This window comes from Phlebotomus papatasi, chromosome 2 (genome assembly GCF_024763615.1).
Source record: "Phlebotomus papatasi isolate M1 chromosome 2, Ppap_2.1, whole genome shotgun sequence".
Classification (NCBI taxonomy): Eukaryota; Metazoa; Arthropoda; class Insecta; order Diptera; family Psychodidae; genus Phlebotomus; species Phlebotomus papatasi.
The window spans coordinates 55,120,123-55,148,106 of record NC_077223.1 but is presented as its reverse complement, the minus strand read 5'-3'; the positions used below and the strand labels follow the sequence as shown (position 1 = coordinate 55,148,106).

Here is a 27,984-nt window from a genome sequence, read left to right as displayed (position 1 = left end):
ATAACTATTTTTTTCCTGTGTTAATCAATAGTTGTGACTCGTAGCAATATATTTTAATAGCTGGTCCTAAGTCTCACACTTCCTGAAAAAATTAGGATCCCAGCTCTTTTTCCCTAGTTTCAGGAAGCAAAAATCGAAAATGGGTCTAAAACTGTAATTTCGATACATGATATTTCATAAGTATTTCTTAATTAATGTCGCTGTTCAGGAAAACTACTATCATAGGCACATAGAGGGTTCATTCATCAGTATTAATATTGATGTAAAAATATTTTTATTTGGGGACACTGTTTTTGAGGGTGGTGGCAAATTCATAAATTCTACCTGTGTCCATCCTATATTTTAAGAAGGGTCCATGAATGATAATTTGAATGTGGCAACTCTATCTTTAGATGTGATTCTTTCATAATTACACTTATTGTAATCCTCCAATTTTATCGAAAATTGACATAGCCTTCAACCCTGTTGCCTGAATTTTATGGTTGCAGAGTGACATTTTCATGGACTAAAACTGAAAAAATGGTTTTCGCTAGTGCCCTAATGCCATAAAAACACGGCTTCGAAAAATTACATAAAAGTGATTTTAAAACTAATAACCAGTCTTACAAACGATTTAAGCAGATAGATTAGAATTCTGTCTAAGTATTGATGTGCAATTTTTGGTATCCAATGAAATTTATACAGTGAAAATGGGCCTCTGAATTGTCGATATACAGGAAGGCCCCAGACCCAACTTGTATAAAAATCGCCACAGAATTTCCATTTTCTTCTTGAGGAAAATCTAAGGATTTCCAGGTACTATTTGAGGTAGGATTATGAACCTAATAAGTGAGACACTTTTTTGTCATAGTGGAAGAATCGCTTTGGTTTGTGTGTTAATCAGAAAAAAATCACAAACCTTGGACATCATTTTACAGTATCAAGCATGGGAACTTTCCCCTACGTGATTTTTCCAACAAAATATCGATACCTGATGAATAAGACATTCATCCTCGAAACGTCGTAAAGAATAAAATTGCGAAAGTCAAGAAAGGTCTAGTGTTTCTGTCAATTCTTGCTACACCCCATCGGACCGAAATTCTCCACATATTTTAATCGATATATCACCCATAGGGGGAGTGGAGCACCTTTGAAACTGGGATTTTTCACTTATTTTTAAATAAAATTGAGCCTTATCGTGATATAATTTAGCTGCACAAACAGATCGAGAAGCAAAATTGAATTATAATATAATATAGCTTAGTTCCACTTAAATTTATGAGCAAAATCCCAACTTCAAAGATGCCCCACTTCCCCCTATTTTGAATAAAAAATTTGGGTTTATTTAAAAAAAAATGCATGCAATCCGATATCCGAGTTTGCTCCGTCATAACTCTCACCTACAATGAGCTGATCTAAGCTTGTTGCGCGCTTTTATAATTGGGTTTAGGGAAAATGAGGGACAGAATAAATAAAACACAGATATGAAGCACTAAACAATTTTTATGAATTGAAAAGATATCCAATAATTTTTATCACTCAAACTCTAAAAAGGGAGCGATATTATATATATAATATCAGATACATTATGTATCTGGGTTTTTAAGAAAAATACAATTTTCATTTAAATATAATTGTCCAGTGAACGTGCCGCATTCATCGTATTACTTTTCCTCGATCGTTGGATCAGTATTTGATGGACTTTCTGGTCGTAAACTCTTAGCGGACACCTCCATAATCGACTGTTGCTCAGAAGACACGGAGAGATTCTACAATTTTTTTTTTAAATAATGTCTAAAGTAGAAACAAATAAAAAAAGAAATACTTTTCAAATATTCTCACCTTAAATGCCTCCTCAGTCTGTTCAACTCCTGGTCCGATTATATCATTTTTAGAAGCTACCGGAGACACAGGAGGCGAAGATGATAACGGTTTCAACGATGGCTGCTCATACGGAGTTCTCCGTACAAACATGTTATCGAGAATATGATCAATATTTTCAGCATTGCTTTTGACTTCACTATTGCTGCTGCCTTCACTATCATCCACCGTCTGATTCCCTGTAGATGTCGGTAATCGACCACGTCCTTTGCCATTCCCGCTACGTTCAGGTGGCGCAAGAATAGGAATTGCATTTGTTGGACGACGTTGAGAAACTACGGCTCGTGGCTGCTGTTGAGTATGTGGCGCATAATATGTTATACCTCCTTGACTTTGATGAGGAGGGATGCTTGGTGTTGTCTAAAATAAATACCAATTAAAATTTATATTAATTTTCTACATCATTTTTAGTAATTAAGACGGAAAACGTCTAAATATGACTTCTTGCCCAATGCCCTATGCCCCATGCCTCATTCAATAAATGTACTAAACATCTAAACTTCGTAGGAAATAAAATAGCAAAAATCAAGAGAGGATCAAATCTTTCATCTAATTTCTATTAGTAACAATTAATGTTTTCATTCTTAATACATTTTCTATACTTTATTTTTTAGTATTACCACCAGTGTTAACTTCATTGTTGTAAGGAGTCAATGACTCTATCTCTTTCTCTAGAAATTCCATTGTAAAGAGCTCTGTAGTTGGAATTATAATAAATGATATATAAAAAAAGGCATTCCGTAATTCATATTTAATCTATAGAACCAACTCTCCGAGAAACACTTAATTGAGTCCCTTCCGATCCGTAGTACACAGTGAATTTTTACCATTTTTACTATTACACCTATCTTTATTCATTTCTGATAATGAACGCGCAAATTTCGATATGGTAAAATGTATCACTAATATACCAATTGTCATATATACAAAAACATCAAATAGTGTTTTGGAACTGATTTTTTTTAAAACTTAATATGGAGCATTGGTCTTAACATTTCGTTTCGTAATACCCTTCAAAGCAAAAAGGACTGTAAAATGGTCCTTTGGTTCTGAAAATCTCCAGCTTTAACATTTTTATTTAACGAATATTTACTTAAGACGTTACGAGGGTCAAGAAGACTAAAAAGCTGAATATTCTTTTCGAAATTTCTCTTCCAGCATAATAAAAAATTATTTAATTCCAGTTCTTAGGCAAAAAAGAACATAATTTAAACTATATTTTCTGAATTTTAATTCAAAAATTTTCAAAATTCAGCCATTTTTGGCCATGTTATCTGATATTAACAACGCAAATATTTTCTGTTAGGTGACAAATTAAACTAGTACTGGGACGAAGGATTTTATGTTTACTTGATAGGGGAAGTGAGGGATGGTTCGCACGCTTTTTGGAAGTCAATATTCAAGATTTTTTTCTGGCTGAACGGTAAAATATGGACAATCATTTGCGCTATACCACAAGAATCTCTGGTCTTTTAAGTTTCTATGCGTGCCTCATTCACTGCCGTAAAATCTTTTCTTTTTCCTGGACAGGAAAATGAAAAAAATATGATGATTTGTGCGAACCTTGCCTTTCAGGCCATTTTTGCATTTGTGATTCTAGAACCACACAGTAAAAACGAGATGAAATTGGCAGGTTGAATTGCATTAGTTGAATTGAACTAGTTGAAATTTCGAATTACAAACCACTAAAAAAATCAACTTTCAATTGAAAAGGAATCATTTAGATTGCAAAACTAGTAAAATTAAACTCTCAGTAATGGCCTACGTATAATAAATAGTAGTAATAATTACTATAATAGTAATAAAATGAAGCAACAAAATGGCATAGACTTCATTCAACTGACTGATTGAAAATTGCCACGATTATCGCGTGTAATAGAATCAATTCGATTTTCGTAGTAATTTTTCAATCGATTATCGCTGCAAAAAGTTCAACTTTCAACTAATTTCGTTTGAACTCATTCTTCTTCTTTTTATATTTTGTGTAATTTCAGTACAATTGTTGAAGGAAAATTCAACTTACTTTGCTTTTCAACTTTGCTTACTACGATAATCTTTGCAAATTTACTACAATTATCGATGCTCTCCCATTACACGTGATAATCGTAGTAATTATTTTTTACTGTGTAGGTTGCCTATTTTTGCAGTGAAGATGAGGTTTATGATTATCTATCTAATGCCTAAGAAATGACGAACTAGCACTTTTCAAACAAAGAGAAAACTCGGATTGTTCGAAGGCTCGCGCGTACGAAGCATCCCTCACTTCCCCTAATAACTTTTTCTATAAGACGATTACTTGGTGTAAAATACTTCAAAAATTATATTCTTATAGAATATTCTACCAAAAATTCAAATTTCATTTTTTTTTTTTGAAAAATTCTTCGTTCAAGAACGCGACACCAATAGGGATAAGCGGTTGAAAATTAAAATGATGATGGTGATCGAGGATTGGTTTAATTCATTAGCTAACAGGAAATATTTGGTTTTTGGATTTCCGATGAACTTTTCAAGAAATCTTGTTTATCAAAAAGCTTTTTTTTTTAAAGACCTCTAATTTCCAAAAAGCAGATCCCTACAGCTGAATTTTTAAAAGAAAATTCAGAACATATACCTCAAATGTTTAAACTTTTATTATGTTGTAAAAAATATTAGAGAAAAATATGCTGTTTTTAGTCTGTTTGATTCACGTAACTCCTTAAGGGATTACATGGATCACGCAGCCTAAAAACAGCATGTTTTCTTTCATTTTTTGTCAACGTAATAAAATTAATTCAATTTAAGCTTTTTACTATGTAAAAATACAACATTTTTGAACTACATTTTTTCAAATTTTCATTTAACAATTTTAAAACATTAGCCCTTGAGACTTGACACGCTTGGCACCTAATTTTTGGAAATGTCTATTTGAAGAAAACTTGCTTTTCGGTAGTCACGATTACTCAGAGTAGATTAATCTAACGTCAAAAAAATTACTATTTCCTCTTAGAAGAGAAGATGAGTTAAACTAACTTGAACCATAGATTTTTTGTTGCCTTGATAACAATGTCTTTTGCAAGACGAAACGTGGTGCAAAATATGCCGAAATCGTATTTTTGTATTAAATTTTCCCAAAACCCCAATTTATTTTTTTTTAAATCCTCAAATTCAAGTACAAGATTAACACTCATCCACTAACAAGGAATAATTGGTTTTTTAAGGTCTACTCTGAGTGAGTAATCGTTAGGTATTAACGAAAAGTAAGTTTTTTTTTTTCAATAAACGTTTCCCGACAATCAGGTCCAAAAGACAGATTTTTTTTAATTTTTTTAATAAAAATTTCAAAAAATATAGTTTAAATGTTATTCTTTTATATGCATAGGAGCTTGAATAAAATAAAATTTTTATTATGTTGAGAAAAAAAAGATAGAAAATATGCGATTTTCAGCCTTTTTGGCCGGATTAACCCCTCAACCGATCAAAGCTCAAAGTAAATATACGATTAAAGCTTTAATTACATAAATATTCTTAAATTTCACCTCTGATTGCTCTATCTGATGGTTTCAAATAAACTTTCGGAGTCGTTGGTGCTTTTTTTTTAAACATATCTCCCGAAGAAACTTGAGGTCCATCACGCGAAGTTTCTAAGATTGTTTCTAAGTTTCTAAAAATTGTGGTTGGGAATCACTTGTTCTGATTGTCGCTCTCTGTGCATAAACACAATTCTTGGGATTACGTACCAAGCGAACAGAATTCTGTTCAATCACTTTCATTTCTAAGATATCTTAAGGAAAAAATTTATTACAAAAAATTTTTTTTTTTAAATCGGTAACTTATTTTAAGAAACTTGTTTTTTTCTCAATAACAGTATATGGTAAATTGTTGGTGCTATAAAACGATTTTTAGAGGTATCAAGGATGACTTTTCTAAAACAAATTCTAACCCTTTGTTTTTACTTTCTTCGTGGCTTTTTAGATTTTCGTTATAAATCATTAAAAATTCTTTAATTCCGTGACCCATGGGGTTTTTAATTGTTTTTGAGTTTTTATAAACTCATTTTTGTATTGACACTGTACAAACGAGCAGTAAGATATCAAAATTGAGAAGTGGTAGAATTTTCATGAAAGTTTCGATCTTTATGGATACAAAGATTAAATCCATTTCTAGAAACAATTTGTATTTTTTACTGAACAAACTTAATTTTTTTGCTGACCAAATATATTTTTTTACTTCTCATTTGTTTTTGTCTTCTTTGACGCTTCTAGGGGGCAGCTTCCCCCCCCCTGCCCCTAGCTGGGTACGCCCATGCATATATTAGCCCCGATTATTCTTACACAGTGTTCAGTACTCACCATCGAATTGTAATTTTGATAATTGGGAAATGCAGGATACTGGGCCTGTGTTGGACCCATAGCTGGTGGTGTTATATAGTTGAGGATCTGTTGGGGATTGGTTGATTGTGGCGGCGGAGGAGCAATAAATGCCGGCGTAGTTTGTGGCGTTGGTGGTACAAAAGCAGATCCAGTGTTATTTGATGCAAATTGTGGCTGATATGCTGCTTGATTGGGAATTGCAGCCTGATACACAAAAAAAAATCATTTTCATTTAGCCCCAACAACAAAGATTACATTGTTATACTTACATGATTCTTTGCAGTGGCTTGAGATGCCGAACGATGTGTGGGTAGTGAAGATTGTCGAATGTATTCTGGAGCATAGTAATTTGTTGATTGTGGACCGGATTGGGGAAGAATAGCTGTCTGTTGTGCCACCTGAAGTGTCTGCGGTGGTGCTGGTTGGGAATGATGCGACTTTGCTTGACGCATTTTCAACTTAGGCGATTCCACACCTACTAATTCGAGATGATCTTGACCCAGAACCCCCTGTTGTCCTGGCATCGTGTCATATTTAGCCACCTGTGGCTGTTTTTGTAATGTTGAAGATATTTTGAGCCTTTCCTGGTTTCCAACAACTTGCTGTTGCATATCTGTTTCAGACGATGACATCATCTGTCCAGTGACTTGCGAATTAGTGGGCATCACAGTCCTCTGACGCAAGGACGAGTACCTAATAGTAACGTTTGATTTAAAAACAGTTTGGTTTTTTTAATCAACATTTATCATATTATACTTATATGAAGTTCATTAGCCGAGGAAGAATAAATGTATTTTCATTTATGCAGAAAATTAATTAATCTGCAAAATTATTCGATTCATATTTTTCTATTACAAATGTTTGACAAATCTGAATTGTCAACACTGTACCAGTCGGGTAAAAGTATCTACGTCACTGGCAGTTCGATTTGGCCCACCTTATACTTGAAACATCTTGATTATCATGTCTCGCCGCTTGTTGTTTGCATTGGTCAAACGATTTGCAGTCTTTTGTCTATTTTTTTCTAAAATAGCTTGAAAAGCGCTTTTTTCACTTTTCTCGCAGAGAAAACGGTGTTTTACAAAGGTGTGTAGATGAATAAATTTTCTATAAAAAATATGTCCTTTAGGCATTTTTTCAAATTTACGAAAGCCTGTAATGAAGCGATTCAAAATACGATAATACCCCATGTCTGGTACTATTTGCCTCTGCATGTTTGAGAATAGTCACAAAATTACCTTTTTTGAAATTGGCTCGATAAACGTATTTCCTTACAAAATAGAGGAAAATTACTTTCACAAAGTTGTAGGTATATCGGTAAATTTCCAATAAAACTGCGCTTATTAGAAATTTTTGAAGCGTTCGAGTAGCTTGTAAAAAAAATAAAATATTCGTTTTGTGACTTTTCGCCCCAGTCTCCCCTACAATCGTTGAATGGGTTAACGTGTGATGAAAGAGATATTGAACAATTTCAAAAATATTGCCTAATTTATTTGCTAAATTTACGTTTTTCTTGAAATGGAGGTGATTTTTTTTAACCAATTTTACTCAAAATATTGAAAGAGACAAAATTATATAATACTCTGCTCCATCTTTGAGTTTGTGCCCGGACAGTAGGGATTTCAAGTGAATTTGAACGACTTACCTTTTGGGTGTCTGACGCATATTATCACTATTGCTGCCCATGGGGATGATGTTGGATGATGAAGTGCTTGTATTATGATTCCTAACACCTTGCTGCTGTTGCATCATTTTCAACGAATCGCCAGTATAGTTGAGTGGCCCATCACGTGACAGAAGCATATTCGGTTGATTCATTTGTGCATTGTGAATAGTATGCTGATGCTGTTCAGTGTTCATCTGATTGTGCAGATAATTGGGCATAAATTCCGTAAATTCATTCCCATTTATATTGTGTGCCGATTGTGACTGATGATGGTGTTGATGAAGCTGAGGACGAGCAGCCTTATAGTCACCAGAGTGTACTTGCTTTTCCTCCACAATATGATCCATTTGATCCATTGACTCGTGGCTATTTTCTACATGTCCACCACTCGTTAAATTGTTATTACGTGTAATAATAAAGGAGTCAGCACGATTGTGCTCCACTCCAGTACCCATATTAACATTCTGTCGAAGACGATTCTGATTCTTAAACTCAATGCTAGACTTTGCACGGTAGCCAATTGACTGATTTTTTGGCTTCAATTGATTATTCTCATGAGATGGCCGGCCATAACTTCCCTCACTTCCGCCGTCACCGTGATTCGACTGACTTCGACTACTGTAAAATTCATGATCATCACTGATGATCTTTCTCTCACCTCGTCGTCTATTATTTCTAGCTTGAGCATTTTCATCAATTTCAGGAAATTCGTCCTTGCTGTTCAAAGCAATTCGTCGAGTTGGTGCCTTAGTGTATGCATTCTCATCTTCCCACTTGCGTGTGTACTTACTAGGTCCTCTACCGTAGCGTCTTCGTCTTCTGGCTCTCGGTGGACTTTCCTCATTGCGAATGTCATAACCATAAGCAGAGACGAGTTCTGCCTTGGATTTGGGGGCCTGTTCACTTTCATCGTATCGATCATGAGACCATCTATCACTTGATGATTGCCACTTCTTTGTTAATTTTACCGCATTTGGAGCTGGTGAGGTAAAGGACACCTTTTTCTCATTTACTTCACCTTCTTCTTCCACTTCCGCTTCTGCATCACTGAAAAAAATGTACAATTTAATAAAATTAAACTACAGAAAGATTTTTTTGCTTTTTGAATTGACTTTTTTTTGATCTTTGAGTCATACCCTCATTATCTCCTTGGATTGATTTATATATAGGGGAAAGGCTCATAATTTTGTCCAGTTTCTTATTTTGGACACTTTGAGTATAAAATTGGACACTAAAAATAAATTGATTTAAATGATGGATTTTTATTCCAATATTTGAAGAACAATGAATTCTATCTAAATATTTGTTCTTTTTGGAAGATTTTAACACTAAATACGTTAAATTTTGAATATGATTTGAGTTGAAATTGCTTTGTTGAAAATTCAGTGTGAGCAATTGCTTAAGAGAAATATGACAGAACTTCTTGTTTACTTCAGTCTTATTTAGCTGTGATGAAGTACTAACAATGTTTCTTCGCTTTTTTTGTGTGATATTATTGAATATTCATTGAATATTGTGTTGATTCACGTTAATGGTGATTTGTACATTTGACCTGAAGTGAGATTTGCCTTGTGAATTATTTTTCGTGTGAAAAATGGAAAATTTTTCGAGACATTCACCAGTGAGGTGATAGTCCTTATTTTGGACAGGTGTTTTTCTCACGAAATTTCGTGAATTTTTAGCTTTTGTGATGACTATGTTGGACAAATGCCTGGAGAAACAACAAAGGAGCATCATCTCTACGAAAGAGATGTAGCGAGAAATGCCTTGAGAGGCTCCCGGAAAGGCCAGGGAATGAGCGAATCCGCACGTACTTGGAGTACCGAAGTCAACTTACTTTAATGAATGATATGGAAAGTTTCCGGGCTTCTTGTGACATTCTACGTTTCCCTTACATGAACAGGAAGAGGACTTGGTAAGATTGGTTCATGAAATGAAGAACAATGGTCATCCTGTTGCGGCGGATTAACTGTCCAAATTTACAGCCAAGTTGGTCAAATTAATAAACAAGTTGTCCAAAATAAGAGCCTAATTCACCTCTACATCTCAATTCATTTTTAAACGTATTAAAACTAATTTTAGCAAAAATGAGGTGATAAATAGCTTGACAAGTTTCTAAACAACCCTCCTGAAAAGAGAGTAACAAAAAAAGTCACTTAGTATTGAAAATATCGCACTTCAAACTTGGAACGTCGATGCTTATAAGCAGACTGTCCAAAATTATGAGCCCTTACCCTACACTTCATTTTTTGGACATTTTGAATACTTTTTAATTCTCTTATTTTACAAGATTTCAATCATGATTTGTATTTGGTGAAAACGTATTTAATTCCAAAGCAACACTTTTTAATTAATAATTCAGTACTTAACATAATGTTTATGGTTGACACTTTATTATTGTATTGTTGTAATTCTTTTAAATATCTTAAATTCCCAAAATTGATGGAGAGAAAGGCTACATAGGTCGCAAAACATACAAACTTTCTATTTTCTATTATTTTTTTTCAAAGCTTTTAGGCAAATCTAAGTGAACCACTGAAACCGCTGAAACTATACATTTTTTAGAAATATGCGTTTAAAAAAAATCAGCCATTGGGACCTGATTTTCTAAGATTTTTTTTTTTAATGAAAACATATTTTGGAGTGGACAAGTTGACACAAAGTAGCATCATCTTAAGTTAAAAAACTCAATATTTACAGTAAAAAAAATATATTTTTAGAATTCTTTCTATAGAAAAAAAAACAAATACGGCATAGTTTATGCATCACGGATGATGTTGTAAAATAAGTTGAAATTAGGAAAACATAAAATTCTGTGTTAAAGAACTAGTTTAAATCCTCTATGGTATAATTTATCTCCACAAACCTGTGAGACTAAACCGGCTAAACTATATTATGATAAGGCTCAATTCCATTTAAAAATAGGAGAATGAAGCCAGAATGTGAATCTGCTCCAATTCAAAGGTACCCCACTTCCCTATAATCTTGTCCACCGTACAATTTTTTTCTAAAACGAAATGTTTCCGAAAATTAGCTTTAACCGTCTAACGGTGTTTTCTTTAATATCCAAAAAAAAGTAGTTAAATAATATTGTCTAGGGTAATTAATGGTCCACTGAACTCAAAAAAACCATCCATTCTTCATTATCTCTTTCCGTTTGGGCGCCAGGTGAGAAAAGGTAAAGACCGCCTCTAGGCGGTCATATCCGTTTAAGGTATAAAAAGACAGAAATATTTTAATTGAAAAATAGTGAACAAATAGTAAAATAAATTAATTTTAGACGTTATTTATGGATGAATGTTGTATGATTATTTAAGAAATGATAATTTTTAGAAAAAAAACGTTTATAATTTTTATAATTAGACGTTAACGTCTAATTATAAAAATTATAAACGTTTTTTTCTAAAAATTATCATTTCTTATATAATCTTAGATTAGACGTTAACGACTAATTATAAAAATTATAAACGTTTTTTTTTTCTAAAAATTATCATTTCTTAGATAATCATACAACATTCATCCATAAATAACGTTTAAAATTAATTTATTTTACTATTTGTTCACTATTTTTCAATTAAAATATTTCTGTCTTTTTATGCCTTCAACGGATATGACCGCCTGGAGGCGGTCTTTACCTTTTCCCATCTGGCGCCCAAACGGAAAGAGATAATGAAGAATGGATGGTTTTTTTGAGTTCAGTGGACCATTAATTTTTTTTAGATCTTTTAAGTATATAATAGGGTAAAGGCTCATAATTTTGTCCAGTTTCTTATTTTGGACACTTTGAGGATGAAATTGGACACTAAAAAGAAATTGATTATAATGATGGATTTTTATTCCAATATTTGAAGAACAATGAATTCTATCTAAATATTTGTTCTTTTTAGAAGATTTTAACACTAAATACGTTAAATTTTCAATATGATTTGAGTTGAAATTGCTTTGTTGAAAATTCAGTGTGAGCAATTGCTTAAGAGAAATATGACAGAACTTCTTGTTTACTTCAGTCTTATTTAGCTGTGGTGAAGGACTAACAATGTTTCTTCGCTGTTTTTAGTGATATTATTGAATATTCATTGAAAATTGTGTTGATTCATGTTAGTGGTGATTTGTAAATTTGACCTGAAGTGAGATTTGCCTTGTGAATTACGTATTTTGTCTGAAAAATGGACAATTTTCTACGAGGTTCACCAGTGAGGTGATACTCCTTATTTTGGACAGGTGTTTTTCTCACGAAATTTCGAGAAGTTTTAGCTTTTGTGATGACTATGTTGGACAAATGCCTGGAGAAACAACAAAGGAGCATCATCTCTACGAACGAGATGTAGCGACAAGAAGCCTTGAAAGGCTCCCGGAAAGGCCAGGGAATGAGCGAATCCGCACGTACTTGGATTACCGAAGTCAACTTACTTTAATGAATGATATGGAAAGTTTCCGGACTTCTTGTGACATTCAATGTTTCCCTTACATGAACAGGAAGAGGACTTGGTTAGATTGGTTCATGAAATGAAGAACAATGGTCATCCTGTTGAGGCGGATTAGCTGTCCAAATTTACAGCCAAGTTGTCCAAATTAATAACCAAGTTGTCCAAAATAAGAGCCAAATTCACCTCTACATATCAATTCATTTTTAAACGTATTAAGACTAATTTTAGTAAAAACAAAGACAATAAATAGCTTGACAAGTTTCTAAACAACCCTTCTGAAGAGAGTAACAAAAAAAGTCAATTAGTATTGAAAATATCGCACTTCAAACTTGGAACATCGATGCTTATAAGCAGACTGGGCAAAATTATGAGCCCTTACCCTATGGCTTGATTTTTTTCTTAAAATTTCAAAGATTCAGAGTGATAACTGATAAAATGAGACTTCACAAATAGTTTGTTGTATTTGCAATAGTCGGATTGTATTTAAATTCTCTTTCTATAAGTGTATTAAAATCTCAAAGTCGTAAAAAAAGTGAGTTGGCTCTTGGTAATTTCAAAGGATCAAAATTTACCTTTTTTTTGGTTTCATGTTAAATTTCAATGTTTCAAATGTGTTTCGGGAAAACATCAACAAATATCTTGAAATAATGTTAAAATTATCTACAAAAATTGTTTTCCTAGTTCAAATATTGGAAAGAAAAGAAAAATCTACAGAGTTTTTACAGAATTTGAACAACACAAATATGAAAAATATATATATATATATATATATATATATATATATATATTCTTACGCATTCTCAGCTGTTCTGTCATCATGCTCGTAAAAAGTTCCCCTTTTTGGTATGTACTGAGGATTACTCCGATCCTCATCATCATCAACCTGTCTCTTGCTCTCTTGAATTTGACTCTGTGTCATTTCAGCATTTTCATCATCATCTTCACCACCCGATTCCATGCTGGATCCTTCATCTTCTTCGTCATCTGGTGCATCATCGTCATTGACATCATCATCACTAATCTCAATCACTTCAAGCTTTTGGTTCACTTTCTCATTTCCCGTTTCCGATGTCGTACTATCACTCGCCGTGTTGTATTCCGAGTCATGTTGGCAAGATTCTGCATAGTTTTCCTGTTCCTGAAATAAATATTTGTGATTTGATAAATGACATTTGTATAATTTATTTTATGCAAAACAGGTTTTCTTTTTAAATCAATTTAATTCCTAATTATTTTTTAACTTCTTTAAAACGGTTTTCAACCTGTGTTTTTTCTACGCATGGAATAAAGTTTAATTTGGATGCGGATGAGTTGTCTGAATAGCATTCATCATTTGCGGAATTTGCAGAAGATAAAAGTTGCCAAAGTTTTATGATTTAATATTTGAGTCTTTAAAAATCTTATGAATTAATCGAGCAAATATATTTCTAAAAAAAATACCATTTTGCTATTTTCTTTTTAGTTTTTCACGGTAGATGACTTACAACTTTGACTTTATATGATAAATCTTTAAAATACGTGAGATAATTAGGGACGTCAGTTATGGTTTTTTTCTTAAACTTTTTTTGTTATGCATTTGTAATTAAATACAGCTGAATATTATGAAGTATTTAGTATGGAATAAAATATGTGATTAAATACCCTCTAACGGTGTTTTCTTTAATATGCGAAAAAAAGTTCTAAAACAATGTTTTCTAGGATAATTATGATCCAATAAAGTCGAAAAAACCATCCATTCTTCATTATCTCTTTTAGTTTAGGCGCTAGGTGAGAAAATATAAATTTTTTTTGAAATATTTTTTTGCTTCTAAAATTCACATTTCTAGTTTTTTTCATTTTTTTTAAATAAAATATACAAAGTAGAATGACATAGGGGAAAGGCTCATAATTTTGTCCAGTTTCTTATTTTGGACACTTTGAGGATAACATTGGACACTAAAAATAAATTGATTAAAATGATGGATTTTTATTCCAATATTTGATGAATAATGAATTCTATCTAAATATTTATTCTTTTTGGGAAATTTTAACACTAAATACGTTAAATTTTGAATATGATAAGTTAAAATTACTTTGTTGAATGTTCAGTGTGAGCAATTGCTTACGAGATGTGACAGAATTTCGTGTTTACTTCAGTCTTATTTAGCTGTGGTGAAGGACTAAGAATGTTTCTTCGCTTTTTTTGAGTGATATTATTGAATATTCATTGAAAATTGTGTTGATTCACGTTAGTGGTGATTTGTACATTTGACCTGAAGTGAGATTTGCCTTGCGAATTAGATTTTTCGTGTGAAAAATGGGAAATTTTCTAAGACATTCACCAGTGAGGTGATACTCCTTATTTTGGACAGGTGTTTTTCTCACGAAATTTCGTGAAGTTTTAGCTTTTGTGATGACTAGGTTAGACAAATGCCTGGAGAAACAAAGGAGCATCATCTCTACGAAAGATATGTAGCGAAAAATGCCTTGAAAGGCTCCCGGAAAGGCCAGGGAATGAGCGAATCCGCACGTACTTGTAGTACTGAAGTCAACTTACTTTAATGAATGATATGGAAATTTTCCGGGCTTCTTGTGACATTCCACGTTTCCCTTACATGAACAAGAACAGGACTTGGTAAGATTGGTTCATGAAATGAAGAACAATGGGCATCCTCTTGAGGCGGATTAGCTGTCCAAATTTACAGACAAATTGGCCAAATTAATAAACAAGTTGTCCAAAATAAGAGCCAAATTCGCCTCTACTTATCAATTCATTTTTAAACGTATTAAAACTAATTTTAGTAAAAATAAGACGACAAATAGCTTGGCAAGTTTCTAAACAATCCTTCTAAAAAGAGAGTAACAAAAAAAGTCAATTAGTATTGAAAATATCGCACTTCAAACTTGAAACATCGATGCTTATAAGCAGACTGTCCAAAATTATGAGCCTTTACCCTATCTTTCAGTAAAAAATAAATTTATTTTAGACAGATAACTTTAAATCGGTATTTTTATGGAAATTGGAAATGATTTTTTTTTTGCAAAAATAGTTTTTGTTGCTTTTTCTCTAACCTGTCGCACAAAACTGGGAATAGCAACAAGACGAAGAGTCAAAATAAGTTCAAACTTTCAAGACATGTTTATAAGACTATTACCGAGGACACTATAGGACTTTTAAATAAATAAAACCCTTATTGTCGCTGTAAATGTGATTTTTGTGAAGACCGCCTGGAGGCGGTCTTACCCGTTAGAGGGATAATCTTGGCAGGGAAAAGCCGGGTACCAAGTTATTATCACATAAATTAGTGATAAGGACAATAATCCTTCAGGGCTACAAGTTGAGTGCAGAAGTAGGATGCTGATACAGAAAATCTGTTGTGGGCGAATCCGTGACCCAGAAAGCGGCTATAGAAAGTGGTGGTTAGAAAGTGTGATGGTGTAAGAAGGTGCTCAATTGACCAGAAATACAACAATTAAAATATTGTCTCAAAACTACTTGTCCCGGAAAAGGAACAACAAATCTTTGATATTTTGAGTCCGGGAAGCTAATCTAAATAAAATTGATTTTTTTTTTGGGAATCCCCTCACTCCATTCAGCACTCATTTGTGTTTCTTTTAATCTCATTTTTTAATCAAAGCATTAGTCCTTTTGTTCGGATGATTGCAGAACTTACAATCCATCTCATTATCTCACTAAAAGTAATGCGCAAAATTAGTAAGATCTTTTGGAATCCGATGAGGAAAAATGCTGAATTGTCATTACAAATTTTGCTAGAGATGCATAGAATATATTTGATGCAAAATAAGGGTATACTTACGGCTATATCCTCTACAAATTCTACCGATCCGCTATCTCGATTAGCTGCAGAATCCAGTGATATTGGCTTTGCAACACTTTCCATTCTTAGAATTGGTATTATACTTACACAAAATAGCCACACACAAATTTTCAATGAAAGAAAAAATTTCACTCGGAGAATTGAGGAGAAAATTGTACTAGAATCAAAAATATCCCACAGCTGCCAAAGAAGGGGAAATTTTATGATTTCAGAAGATGCCGTGGCGCTAGTGTTGGAAAGTATATTTTCTTGTTGCACACGCACAGAGGTTGTGTTATCGTTTTTAATTTTTAATTTTTTACTAGTAAAACACACTTTCTACATCTATATAACTTACTCTACAAGATGGATAAGTTCCAGAAGATGCCTAAGATTGCAAAGGTCTGCAATAAAAACATTAAAGTAGTTAAATGTTGTAAATTTCTAAAATTCTAACCTCTCTAAACGTTTGGGGCCCCCCAAAATATTTGGTATTTCAGGTAAAAAACAAAGCTCCAGCTGAGGTGCAAATTACAGCTGAGCAGCTTTTGCGGGAGGCCAAGGAGCGTGATTTAGAGATTCTTCCACCGCCTCCAAAACAGAAGATTTCAGATCCCACAGAGCTTAAAGATTATCAACAGAGAAAACGAAAGTTTTTTGAGGATAATCTGCGAAAGAATCGAATGGTGGTCAGCAATTGGATAAAATATGCACAGTGGGAAGAGTCCCAAAAGGAAATTCAGCGTGCCAGATCAATCTGGGAGAGAGCTATTGATAATGATCACATGAACATCACTATTTGGCTTAAGTATGCAGAGATGGAGATGAAAAATCGACAAGTGAATCACGCAAGGAATCTTTGGAATCGCGCTGTGACCATTCTTCCTAGAGTCAATCAATTTTGGTATAAATATCTCTATATGGAAGAGATGTTGGAAAATATTGAAGGAGCAAGGCATGTTTTTGAGAGATGGATGGAGTGGCAACCGGAAGAGCAAGCATGGCTCACATACATTAAGTTTGAATTGAGGTATAAAGAAACAGAAAACGCACGAAGAGTGTTTGAGAGGTTCGTGATGGTGCATCCGGAAGTGAAAAACTGGATAAAGTTTGCTACCTTTGAGGAAAATAATGGCTTTATATCTAATTCCCGAAAAGTTTACGAGAGAGCTGTCGAATTTTTTGGTAATGAACATATGAGTGAGAAACTCTTTCTTGCTTTTGCTCGTTTTGAGGAAAATCACAAGGAACACGCTAGAGCCAGAGCAATTTACAAATATGCTCTCGATAATCTTCCTCAATCCACCTGCAAAGACATTTATCGTGCCTACACAATTCACGAGAAGAAATTCGGTGATCGTGTTGATATAGAAAATGCCATTATATCGAAAAGGAAACTCCAATATGAGCAAGAACTCAGTGAAAATCCTACAAACTATGATATCTGGTTTGACTACATACGTCTGCTCGAAAACAATGAGGATGATAAGGTAAAGAGAATAGAAAAAAATCATGCTGTTTGCAAACATTAACGTGTGATTTTTTTTATTCTATTTGCAGACCATCAGAGAGACTTACGAAAGAGCAATTGCTAATATTCCACCAACGCAAGAAAAGAGTTTCTGGAGAAGATACATCTATCTTTGGATTAACTATGCTCTTTATGAAGAAATGAAGGTACACGACGAGGAGCGAACCAGAGAAATATACAGAACTTGCCTTCAGGTGAGCTTTTGTGTAGTTATTAGGTTATAGGTTAACAATTCATGTTCTCCGATCGGGCCCAAAGTTTACCAAAATGTGTTTCGTCACTTCCTAATCACGAATATTATCAATTGTTAAAAACTTTCACGGCCGCGTCCGGAATGTCGAGCTTTATAGCTTCCGAACTAAGGAAGATATCGACTTGCGGATTTCGGGAAAGGTTATACAACATCGGGAGAAAATACCAAACTTTTTCGCCACTTTTAAGACCTCCCTTTTTTGTTTTCTCAAAAACTCCGCCCTTATGGCATAGATCCACCTCAAATTTTAGTATGTTTTAGCTGGGTTTTAGAGTTTTCGATCAGTACCAAAAACTTAAGACTTGAGCTACAAGGGTTAAAAAAATTCTTAAAATAGCCATAGGGTAAGGGCTCATAATTTTGGACAGTCTGCTTATAAGCATCGATGTTCCAAGTTTGAAATTTGACTTTTTTGTTACTCTCTTTTCAGAGGGATTGTTTAGAAACTTGGCAAGGGTTTATTGTCTTTGTTGTTACTAAAATTAATTTTAATACGTTTAAAAATGAATTGATATGTAGAGGTGAATTTGGCTCTTATTTTGGACAACTTGGCTGTAAATTTGGACAACTTGGCTGTAAATTTGGACAGCTAATCCGTCTCAACAGGATGCCCATTGTTCTTCATTTCATGAACCAATCTTACCAAGTCCTCTTTCTGTTCATGCAAGGGAAACGTAGAATGTCACAAGAAACCCGGAAACTTTCCATGAGGTCATTTAGACTGTCGTATTAGATTCTGACTGAATTGTCCCAAAAACCGATTTTGTGACAATTCAATCTCAATCCAATGCGGCGGTGTAAATGGCCTGTGAGTTGACTTCGGTACTCCAAGTACGTGCGGATTCGCTCATTCCTTGACCTTTCCGGGAGCCTTTCACAAGGCTTTTCTCGCTACATCTCTTTCCAAGAGATGATGCTCCTTTGTTTCTCCAGGCATTTGTCCAACCTAGTCATCACAAAAGCTAAAACTTCTCGAAATTTCGTGAGAAAAACACCTGTCCAAAATAAGGACTATCACCTCACTGGTGAATGTCTTAGGAAATTTTCCATTTTTCACACGAAAAATCTAATTCACAAGGCAAATCTCACTTCAGGTCAAATGTACAAATCACCATTAACGTGAATCAACACAATTTTCAATGAATATTCAATAATATCACTCAAAAAATGCGAAGAAACATTGTTAGTCCTTCACCACAGCTAAATAAGACTGAAGTAAACACGAAGTTCTGTCATATTTCTCGTAAGGAATTGCTCACACTGAATTTTCAACAAAGCAATTGCAACTCAAATCATATTGAAAATTTAACGTATTTAGTGTTAAAATCTTCTAAAAAGAACAAATATTTAGATAGAATTCATTGTTCTTCAAATATTGGAATAAAAATCCATCATTTTAATCAATTTATTTTTAGTGTCCAATTTTATCCTCAAAGTGTCCAAAATAAGAAACTGGTCAAAATTATGAGCCTTTCCCCTAACTCCGGTTGTAATTAAAATGAGTTTGAAAAAGAATCACAGCTAAAAATGAGGACGTTTTGGAAAGCTATCATGAAATAAGATTTTCCTTTTAACATCGAAAGTTCGTAAAACCACCGCTATTGGCGTTATTAATAAAAAGAAAACTTTTAAATTTTCCAAGTTAAATAACTCGAAAACTATATTGTCAATCGGGCTCAATTTTTTAGTATGGCTTAGCCGCACATTATATCTGTCAAACAAAAAAAACTTAAATATACCTCAGATATCCCTGACACGAGTTACAAAGGGTTATAGTTGAAAAATTTGACCGGCCTACATCTCCGATTCTAATTAACACTTTGACCCAAAAGGTTGGTTTGCAGATTTGTTTCGATAAGCACTTTCAAGTTTTAAATATTTCAAATATTTAAAACGTTTTAAATATTGCAAAAGTAGCGCTGCGAAAACGTAAAAAATCAAACAATTTTTTTTTCAAGAACGCCATTGTGTAAGTTAATCAAATTTTTGAGTGTTGTAGTCTAGGCTATGAAGTTCGTAAGTCTCGAAATTCAAATCGCCATATCTCTGGTTCTATTTGATCGAATTTGAAGGCTCTCACAAAATATTAGGACTTTCTAGAACATTTGGACTTGGTAGGATCAGCGGGATCAGCGGTAGGGGGCGCCACAGTCGAAAAATCTTTTCATAAAACATAAGCTCAATTATCTCGATTCCCGATTAACGGTAATTACATAATAATTATAATTTTGGTAATTACATTGGCATAATTTGTTGTTTTTTTCTTTGACCTGCCACACAAAGCTGAAGATGCTAACCAAACGCAAAAGATCAAAATGAGTTCAGCTTCAGAAAATATGTCAGTAAGACCATAACTGAGGACACTGTAGATATTTTAACTTCTAATAAGTAATATTATTGCAGTAAATGCGTTTTATAGAATGACCGTCTTGAGATAATCTTACCTGATAGAGGGTTAATAATGAAAAATCACATTAAAATATCAACAAATATCAACAAATTTTTCTGAAATTTAACTGGTGCCCGAATTAAAAAGCAGCCCGAACTTAAAAAAAAACGAATTAGCGTGAATCTTACTACTGATATAAACGGTTTTTAAAATAAGGTTTAAAATAAAGTTTCATTAATGATCAAACCTTCATTCATTGATAATATAGTTCACCACACGCACACAAGAGTCAATGTGATCAAAAACGTATAGGGAAAAGTAGGGGAGACTAGGGCAAAATTTGTCAAAACGAAAATTTCAATATTCACTACATATTTTCTAAAATATTAGATGAGCACATATATTCTGTCAGTAGAAGAGATCGAAAGTTTGGAGTGGTATATCTCAACTCCTGATGAGCATAATTGGATGGGTGAACTATTGTTGGAAAGCTTGGCTCATTAGCTTTCGGAATCTAGTATATGTAGTCTGCTATGAGTAAACCATAGTCATCCAGAACCATTTATGTCAAAGAAGACACTTTTTGCAACGTCATTTTTGGCCATCCATGGTGGGACCTGGAGTAGCTCACGATTCTCGCACATGGACTGTTTGTTAGAGGAACTCAAAGGGTATAATTTGTAGAAGAAACTTTTTTTTGGACATTTTAATTTTTTTTATTCATCGACTTTTGCAAAAATTTTAAAATGTTAAACGCAAGGAAAAAATTACAGAAATCCTTCTATCCCATTTTCTGGACAAACTGATGAAGATATCGACTTGGAATGCTCTGAGTATCCCCCCATAAGTTGATCCAAGGAATCCAAAGGTCACTTTAATTTCACCCCAACGTCTATCCTTCCCCTCCAGAAACCACTCTTTTAGAAATATCTCAAGAACCAGACCATCGATGCATTTCATTTTTGGATATGTTTTAGAGAGTGTCCTAGCGGACATTTCATCCATACATCTCAAAGACGTCCAACCTCTTCTTCTTGCACATGCTAATAATCTGCTCAGAAGAGCAGAATTTCTTCTAATCAATTTTGCCTCTGAGCTCCACAATTATGTGATAATTAAGTGTAAGTCTCTTAGAAGAAATAAAAGAAAACACATTATTCGAAGGCATGAATGTTCGAAAGGAGAGTACTTTCCCCTATTCCAAAAAAAAATATATATTTGAATTTATTTCGGTCACAGAGCAACCGATAAGATCATCAAGGTTTGAGGCAAAATTATAGAGAACATTTCTGATATAATTTATTCCACCCATCAAAAATAATGAAAATACTGAATTTGTGAAATTGATTATCTATAGGGTAAGTGTGCCAAATTTCGGCATAGTTGCATGCAAGCGTCGAAGTCTCAAGTTTGAAATGTAATATTTTAAATTCAAATTGATTTCGTATAATTCTTTCCTCTGAAAAAGTGTTGCATGGAACCTTGTAAAGAGTTTACCGTCTTTATTTACTCTAAAATCATTCTTAATACATTTTAAAATGAATAAAAATATAAACATAGCTTTGGTGCCCTATTTCGGCCACCTTCATTCTCTTAGTTCCTTGCCCTTCGGGAATTCTTCCAATATCTTTTTCACGTCATCTCGTTTGTCGAAGCTACATTTTTTGTTATTCTTTTGCATTGTATAATCTCTAGAGTACGTAAAATCTAAAAGTTCATGGAAATTCGAGGAACAAAAAAGGTGGCCGAAATTGCAAGCTGGCCGGAATTTGGCACACTTACCTTATACAAGACCTTATACCTTATACCTTATTTTAAAAATTGAAAAAAATTGTATCTCTTTTCAGATTATTCCACACAAGAAATTTACTTTTAGTAAAATCTGGATCTTGTATGCACAATTTGAAATTCGGTGTAAGAACCTCAAGACAGCACGGAAATTCCTTGGTATGGCAATTGGAATGTGTCCCAGAGATAAGATTTTTCGTCAATACATAGAATTAGAGATACAGTTGAGGGATTTCGATAGATGTCGTATGATCTACCAGAAATTCTTAGAAAACAGCCCAGAAAATTGTACGACATGGATCAAATTTGCAGAATTAGAAACTCTTCTAGGGGATTTTCAACGAGTTCGTGCCATCTTTGAGTTAGCCCTACAGCAACCACGTTTGGATATGCCGGAACTTCTGTGGAAGGCTTACATTGATTTTGAAATAGCCCAGGGGGAAGATGAGATGGTAAAGACTCTCTATGAGCGTCTACTAGAGAAAACTGTTCATTTTAAAGTATGGATTTCGTATGCAAAATTCCTCATAAAAATTGGAAATGATCCTGGTAATATTCGAAAGATCTTCGATAGAGCTAATGCATCTCTCAGGAGTGCAGCTGACAATGATTCAAGGGTGCTACTCCTTGAAGCATGGCGAGATTTTGAGAAAGAGCACGGTACTGAGGAATCTCAGAAGAGTATTATGGAAAAGATGCCACGATGTGTGAAGGTCAGGCAGAAGATTGTCACTGATGCTGGACACGAGAGATGGCAGGAAGTCTTTAACTATATCTTCCCTGAAGATGATAATTATAGACCAAATAGCAAACTTCTGTCTGCGGCTAAAAGTTGGAAAAAAAACAAGGAACAGGACACGTAAGATTTCTCTCCTTGAGTTTCCACGTTCGTTGGAGAATAAAGATTTATAATATAAAGGTATGTTAATGAGGTTTTACTATTATTTCTTTAAATACTTTTTCATTATTTCCCTGTGAATGATTTTGTGAATTAAAAAGAAAAAAATCATTCGCTGCATGGTTCTGGGAAAATTGTTCATGATTGCATAGCCCTTTTCTTTGATCTGTTATACGCCCGCCCGTCTCATCAGCTGTCAATGCCAAGTATGTAATTTTATTGGACAACAAATTTGTTTTGGTTCAGAATACAGTGCAATAATTCTATGTTATATACAGTGCAAATAATAATCAGTGAGTATAATAAGTGCGCATATTAGTAAATCACTATTTGCTATTTCCTGACCAAAAAAAAAGATATCATATACCGCTCTTATTTCCATAAATATTAGATGGAAAATAAAGTAATGAGCACAGTTACGGAGCTGAACAGTCTCGAGAATATGACTACAAATCCTTCCTGTATGCGAGATGCGGGTTTTGTGTTCTGCACAACAGCTACTGAGCTGCCAAAATCACAGAGTCGAGTTGTCATGAGTCCGAAATATGTATCTAAGATATACAGTAGTCCAAGACGATGCCCAGGTACTCCGCTCAGGGTAAGACCCTATACTGTTCCGGAGCGTCATCGCACGCGCAGTGAGAGTCTGGAGCCCAATTCTGGAGAATACCAAGATACCATTGCCATAGTAGCGGACACACTGAATTGTTCCACCACCATGAGTACTAGTGCAAATCCGATGGCAAATACCAGTACTATGATGGATATTTCTGATCCAGTAATGCACAGTATGGAAGTTGCGGCGCCAACGGGTATCCGGACACGACGGACTGACGTCAGTCTTCCTATTAAAAAGTCCCGCTCCCTGGAGGATGTGCGTGTTGAAAATCTTGCGGGATCGCAGCTCTCACATGAAATGGAATTTGTCTCTAGTCGCATCCAGAAGCTCAAAGTTCAAGAATACTGAGGAAACATGTCTTTAATTTCTTTGAGCAATATACCCTCTGAAACACTTGTATATAGTAGAATAATATGATATAATATAAAATATTCAGAATATTTACTCTTTCTAAAATGGACTGGATTGTGAAAATATACGATAAAAATGCTTGGTGGAAATGTTCAAGTTTCTGTTTGGTTAATAAGTGCAACAACGAAACAAAAGTTGACTCTTTAATAAAAGAGACATATTAAAACAAAAATTCAAACTTTTTCATGGAGAATAACTTTTGTATCTATTAGGGTAAGTGTGCCAAATTCCGGCCAGCTTGCAATTTCGGCCACCTTTTTTGTTCCTCGAATTTCCATGAACTTTTAGATTTTATGTACTCTAGAGATTATACAATGCAAAAGAATAACAAAAATTGTAGCTTCGACAAACAAGATGACGTGAAAAAAACATTGAAAGAATTCCCGAAGGGCAAGGAACTATGAGAATGAAGGTGGCCGAAATAGGGCACCAAAGCTATGTCTATATTTTTATTCATTTTAAAATGTATTAATAATGATTTTAGAGTAAATAAAGACGGTAAACTCTTTACAAGGCTCCAAGCAACACTCTTTCAGAAGAAAGAATAAAAAAATCAATTTGTATTTAAAATATTACATTTCAAACTTGAGACTTTGGCGCTTGCATGCAACTATGCCGAAATTTGGCACACTTACCCTAACCTAGCTAGTAATATATTGCGAAAGAAGTTTTAAGAAAATCTCATTACTAATGCTCTTTGAATATTTTTTTTTTTCTTATGATGTGTATTATAGTTTTAGCTATTTAAATGGTAGTGTATTATATAGGTATAATAAAAATATTTTGTTATGTTCAATTTCTACTTTTGTTTAATTATATAGATTTATTTTTATCTGTGTTAACACTGAGAAAAATTCGAAAAAGTTAAAATAACATTCCGGAAATGTTAAGTTTTACCCTGCAGTATTGACCAGAAATCGGTGTAAATATGATGCTTTTTAGGTGTATTAGGGGTTAAAGTTACCCTTTTTCATGTTATTTTTACCCTTAAAAAGGTGTAAAGTTAACATTAAAAATGTTGATATATTTTTACACCTAAAAAATGTTAATGTTATGAGGAAAAAAGTTAATCGCACCCCCGTTTTTTTCTCAGTAAAGGAATAATGTTGTTTTATTTTATTAATTTTTTTTTAATATTATTTAAAGTCTAGGTTAAAAGACGATTTAGTAAAGAGTAGAGATTGAAGGTGGACCTTTAAGGAAATAGGTGGATCAAGAAAAAAACATTTTTTTTTTATTTTTTGAAAATAAAAATTAATTCAAGCTCTTTGGCTATATAAAAGTACATTTAACACTAAACCTAGCAAAACCTGGACCAATTGATCAGTTTAAAAACTTTTTAATATTAACACGTGTTTTAATGGTATAATGGTGCTATCAAACTTTATGAATTTCTTAAAATATGCATGTAATATATTTTTCAGTGTTAAAATTTTTTTTCCCTTTTACCAAGAAAAAATTGTTGAGTATCCTACCCAATCGCGGTCTGTCATTTGACTTATGCCCAACGCACAATAACTTTTGTTTGTAAACATGTTTTCAGAGCTTCCTGTGAGAGAGAGTGGAATCTAGATCTAGTCATCTCGCTCACTCTCATAGGAAATTTCGAAAACATGTTTATAAAACAAAAGTTATTGTGCGTTGGGCATTAACACGCTAGGAAAAATGTTCAAAAACGGTCGGTTGGTTTAGTCTTAAACAATATTTTCTAAAATTTTCAATTAAAACATTTAAAAGTTCAGCCATTGAGAAGACCTGGTGTGACATGATAACTTCTTTTCGACAGTATCGACTGTCGATTCTGAAAAGTTCAAACGATAATTGTTCTTTTTGTAGGTAATACAAATATTTATCAAGAGTCACATTCTATTAAGAATGTCACAATAAATGGCCTGACAATGCGATAAAAGTCATTATTGTCTTAATCTAGTAGATACAGATTTATCGATACTATCGATTCGATAGAATCGTAAAGTGATCATTCCACCCCTGATATTTTGAGATTTTTTTTACATATTTTTCGGTGGACAATATTTTTTGGGATGAGTCCATTTGAAATATAAAAACAAAATTATAAAAATTCAATTATCGTTGGATTTTAGCATATCAGTGTGCGGAGTTTAAGTATATCATTTGATGATAAATTGAATTAGTATCAATATATTTTTTCTTTATCCAAAAAAAAAAATCTTGATTATTGGAGTACATTACTGTAATTCATCAGGATTTTGGATACAAGTAACCATAGGCGGAATGCTGCATTCACATATTACCGGAGAACCCTCTTCTGTTGAAAGTTGATTACCAACTTTAAGTTTGAGATTTCCAAAAGTGCACTCCATATTTGGATCTCCGTCAGTTGTTCGTCCTTCAGCTTCTATTACCTTGTCTGAATCATTAGCTTCAAGAAGAAAAAATTGTCAATATAATAATTTTTATAGTAAATATACATATTTTGATAACTTACGACATCTCCAACCGATAGGGCAGCAAGTAGCTTTTTTGTAATATATTGGAGTACATCCTGCTTTTAAGTTACCAGAGGAATGTAGCTCTAAGCCGCAATTTATCAATTGGCAGTGTGGATTTTCCTCAATTTTAGTGGTGTTGTCGAATCCGTTGGCACAAATGCAAATGTAACAAGATCCTGATATATGAATCTTTTCTCCCAGACGATATTCTCGGTCGTTCATGTAGCATAATGGCAATTTATTAATATCTTCCTCGGCTGTATTTTGTTTTGTAAAAGAAAATTTCAATCAATCTTACATTGCTTCCATTTTAATTACACATGTATTAAATAATAAAAAAAAATGAACTGATATCGATCTACTTACCACAAATATAATCAGAGGCACAGCAGTCATCTATGTTATTTTGAGGAATACAACCTTTCTTATAAGTACCAAATAGTTCAGGACATTCAATATTTGCACAAGTTATAGTCCCATCTCGACAAAAGCAGGCTGCTTGACAGGCTCCTTTCGTGATATTCTCAGATATATTATCACCTTCATTATACAATAATCCCTGATAAAAGCACTCCTTGTCCGTTCTTCTTAAAATGGTTTCACAGTCAAAGCGTTTCGGACAATTATCTCCTTCTTGTAATATGGCTTGGCATCCTATTTCAGAATAATGCTTAGGTGTTTGACAATCTTCAGTATGAACAGCAAAGTACACTCCAAAAAGCACCGTCAGCAATATCGAAAATCTTGAGAGCATTTTGTAGAGTGGTATTGTCACTGAGATTGTTGATGAATAACTAAACTCGAACTAGACTTCTCAACAAGTTGAAATGGCATGTTTCTCTTAAAGAGAGTGTGTAGGAAAAACGATATTCTGTTGATAATACATACAGTGAAAAAATTCCCTCCAAATTTATTATTTGAGCAAAGAGAAATGACCCAAGGACTAATATCAATTTAAAATCGCTGTCATTGCAAATATTTACTTTACGTAAAGTATGGTCTGTTAATTTCGCGGTAAGGTCAATCGATAATGTTTTGGGGATTACCCATTCATGAAAATTGATTAAAATATTGATACATATTAACAGAATAAACTGCTGGTGGAAAAAAGATGTGTTCAATACAAAATTTTCATATCGATCGCTCAGAATAAGAAACGAATAACTCGCAGTAGGCAAATTTTTCAGGAGAGTTATTTTGAAGCTGAGATTTTACATGCAGAGTATATGATTTTTGAGATTTAAAATCTCTATAAACTTTGAAAATAAACATCTTTCAAGTATAATATTCACAGGGAAGTTAGAGGGCATAAAGAAGTATCTAAAAAGCGAGTAAAACGATTTTTATAAAAAATCGAGTTATTCGACTTATATTCTGAGTCGTCTTATATATATATATATATATATATATATATATATATATATATATATATATATATATATATATATATGTATAGATCTAACCGTCGCGTCGTTTATTACCGCTATCATAAAATGAAACCTTTGGATCACATTTATATAACTTC

General features: G+C 33.5%; 4 protein-coding genes across 4 annotated transcripts; 2 read left to right on the top strand and 2 right to left on the bottom strand.

Moving 5' to 3' along the window:
- Nucleotides 1-1,464: 1,464 nt before the first annotated feature.
- On the bottom strand, nt 1,465-16,297 carry LOC129801739 (protein CASC3-like). Its single transcript, XM_055847037.1, has 7 exons — nt 16,100-16,297; nt 13,097-13,440; nt 7,855-8,922; nt 6,479-6,902; nt 6,189-6,413; nt 1,822-2,220; nt 1,465-1,748 (listed from the first exon to the last, which is right to left on the bottom strand). Exons 1-7 carry the CDS (start codon nt 16,181-16,183, stop codon nt 1,644-1,646), a joined length of 2,649 nt encoding a protein of 882 aa, XP_055703012.1. The 5' UTR covers nt 16,184-16,297; the 3' UTR covers nt 1,465-1,643.
- A 33-nt stretch (nt 16,298-16,330) lies between these two features.
- Nucleotides 16,331-22,982, top strand: LOC129801741 (protein crooked neck). The gene is made up of 4 exons (XM_055847041.1): nt 16,331-16,501; nt 16,600-17,589; nt 17,660-17,824; nt 22,120-22,982. The coding sequence occupies exons 1-4, from the start codon at nt 16,466-16,468 to the stop codon at nt 22,921-22,923; spliced, it is 1,995 nt and encodes a 664-aa protein (XP_055703016.1). The 5' UTR covers nt 16,331-16,465; the 3' UTR covers nt 22,924-22,982.
- A 151-nt stretch (nt 22,983-23,133) lies between these two features.
- Nucleotides 23,134-24,784, top strand: LOC129801752 (uncharacterized). The gene is made up of 2 exons (XM_055847056.1): nt 23,134-23,251; nt 23,350-24,784. Exon 2 carries the CDS (start codon nt 23,350-23,352, stop codon nt 23,923-23,925), a length of 576 nt encoding a protein of 191 aa, XP_055703031.1. The 5' UTR covers nt 23,134-23,251; the 3' UTR covers nt 23,926-24,784.
- A 1,398-nt stretch (nt 24,785-26,182) lies between these two features.
- On the bottom strand, nt 26,183-27,347 carry LOC129801750 (kielin/chordin-like protein). The gene is made up of 3 exons (XM_055847052.1): nt 26,826-27,347; nt 26,456-26,716; nt 26,183-26,389 (listed from the first exon to the last, which is right to left on the bottom strand). Exons 1-3 carry the CDS (start codon nt 27,211-27,213, stop codon nt 26,196-26,198), a joined length of 843 nt encoding a protein of 280 aa, XP_055703027.1. The 5' UTR covers nt 27,214-27,347; the 3' UTR covers nt 26,183-26,195.
- Between the last annotated feature and the right edge of the window lie 637 nt (nt 27,348-27,984).

Coding starts and splice junctions, on each gene's coding strand:
- LOC129801739 (XM_055847037.1), bottom strand. CDS start 16,183: ATGGAAAGTGTTGCAAAGCCAATATCACTGGATTCTGCAGCTAATCGA. Junction 13,441..16,099: donor AATTTGTAGAGGATATAGCC/GTAAGTATACCC, acceptor TATTTATTTCAG/GAACAGGAAAACTATGCAGA. Junction 8,923..13,096: donor GACAGAACAGCTGAGAATGC/GTAAGAATATAT, acceptor CATTTTTTTCAG/TGATGCAGAAGCGGAAGTGG.
- LOC129801741 (XM_055847041.1), top strand. CDS start 16,466: ATGGATAAGTTCCAGAAGATGCCTAAGATTGCAAAG. Junction 16,502..16,599: donor AGATGCCTAAGATTGCAAAG/GTCTGCAATAAA, acceptor TTGGTATTTCAG/GTAAAAAACAAAGCTCCAGC. Junction 17,590..17,659: donor AAAACAATGAGGATGATAAG/GTAAAGAGAATA, acceptor TTCTATTTGCAG/ACCATCAGAGAGACTTACGA.
- LOC129801752 (XM_055847056.1), top strand. CDS start 23,350: ATGGAAAATAAAGTAATGAGCACAGTTACGGAGCTGAACAGTCTCGAG.
- LOC129801750 (XM_055847052.1), bottom strand. CDS start 27,213: ATGCTCTCAAGATTTTCGATATTGCTGACGGTGCTTTTTGGAGTGTAC. Junction 26,717..26,825: donor TGCCTCTGATTATATTTGTG/GTAAGTAGATCG, acceptor AACAAAATACAG/CCGAGGAAGATATTAATAAA. Junction 26,390..26,455: donor CCCTATCGGTTGGAGATGTC/GTAAGTTATCAA, acceptor TTCTTCTTGAAG/CTAATGATTCAGACAAGGTA.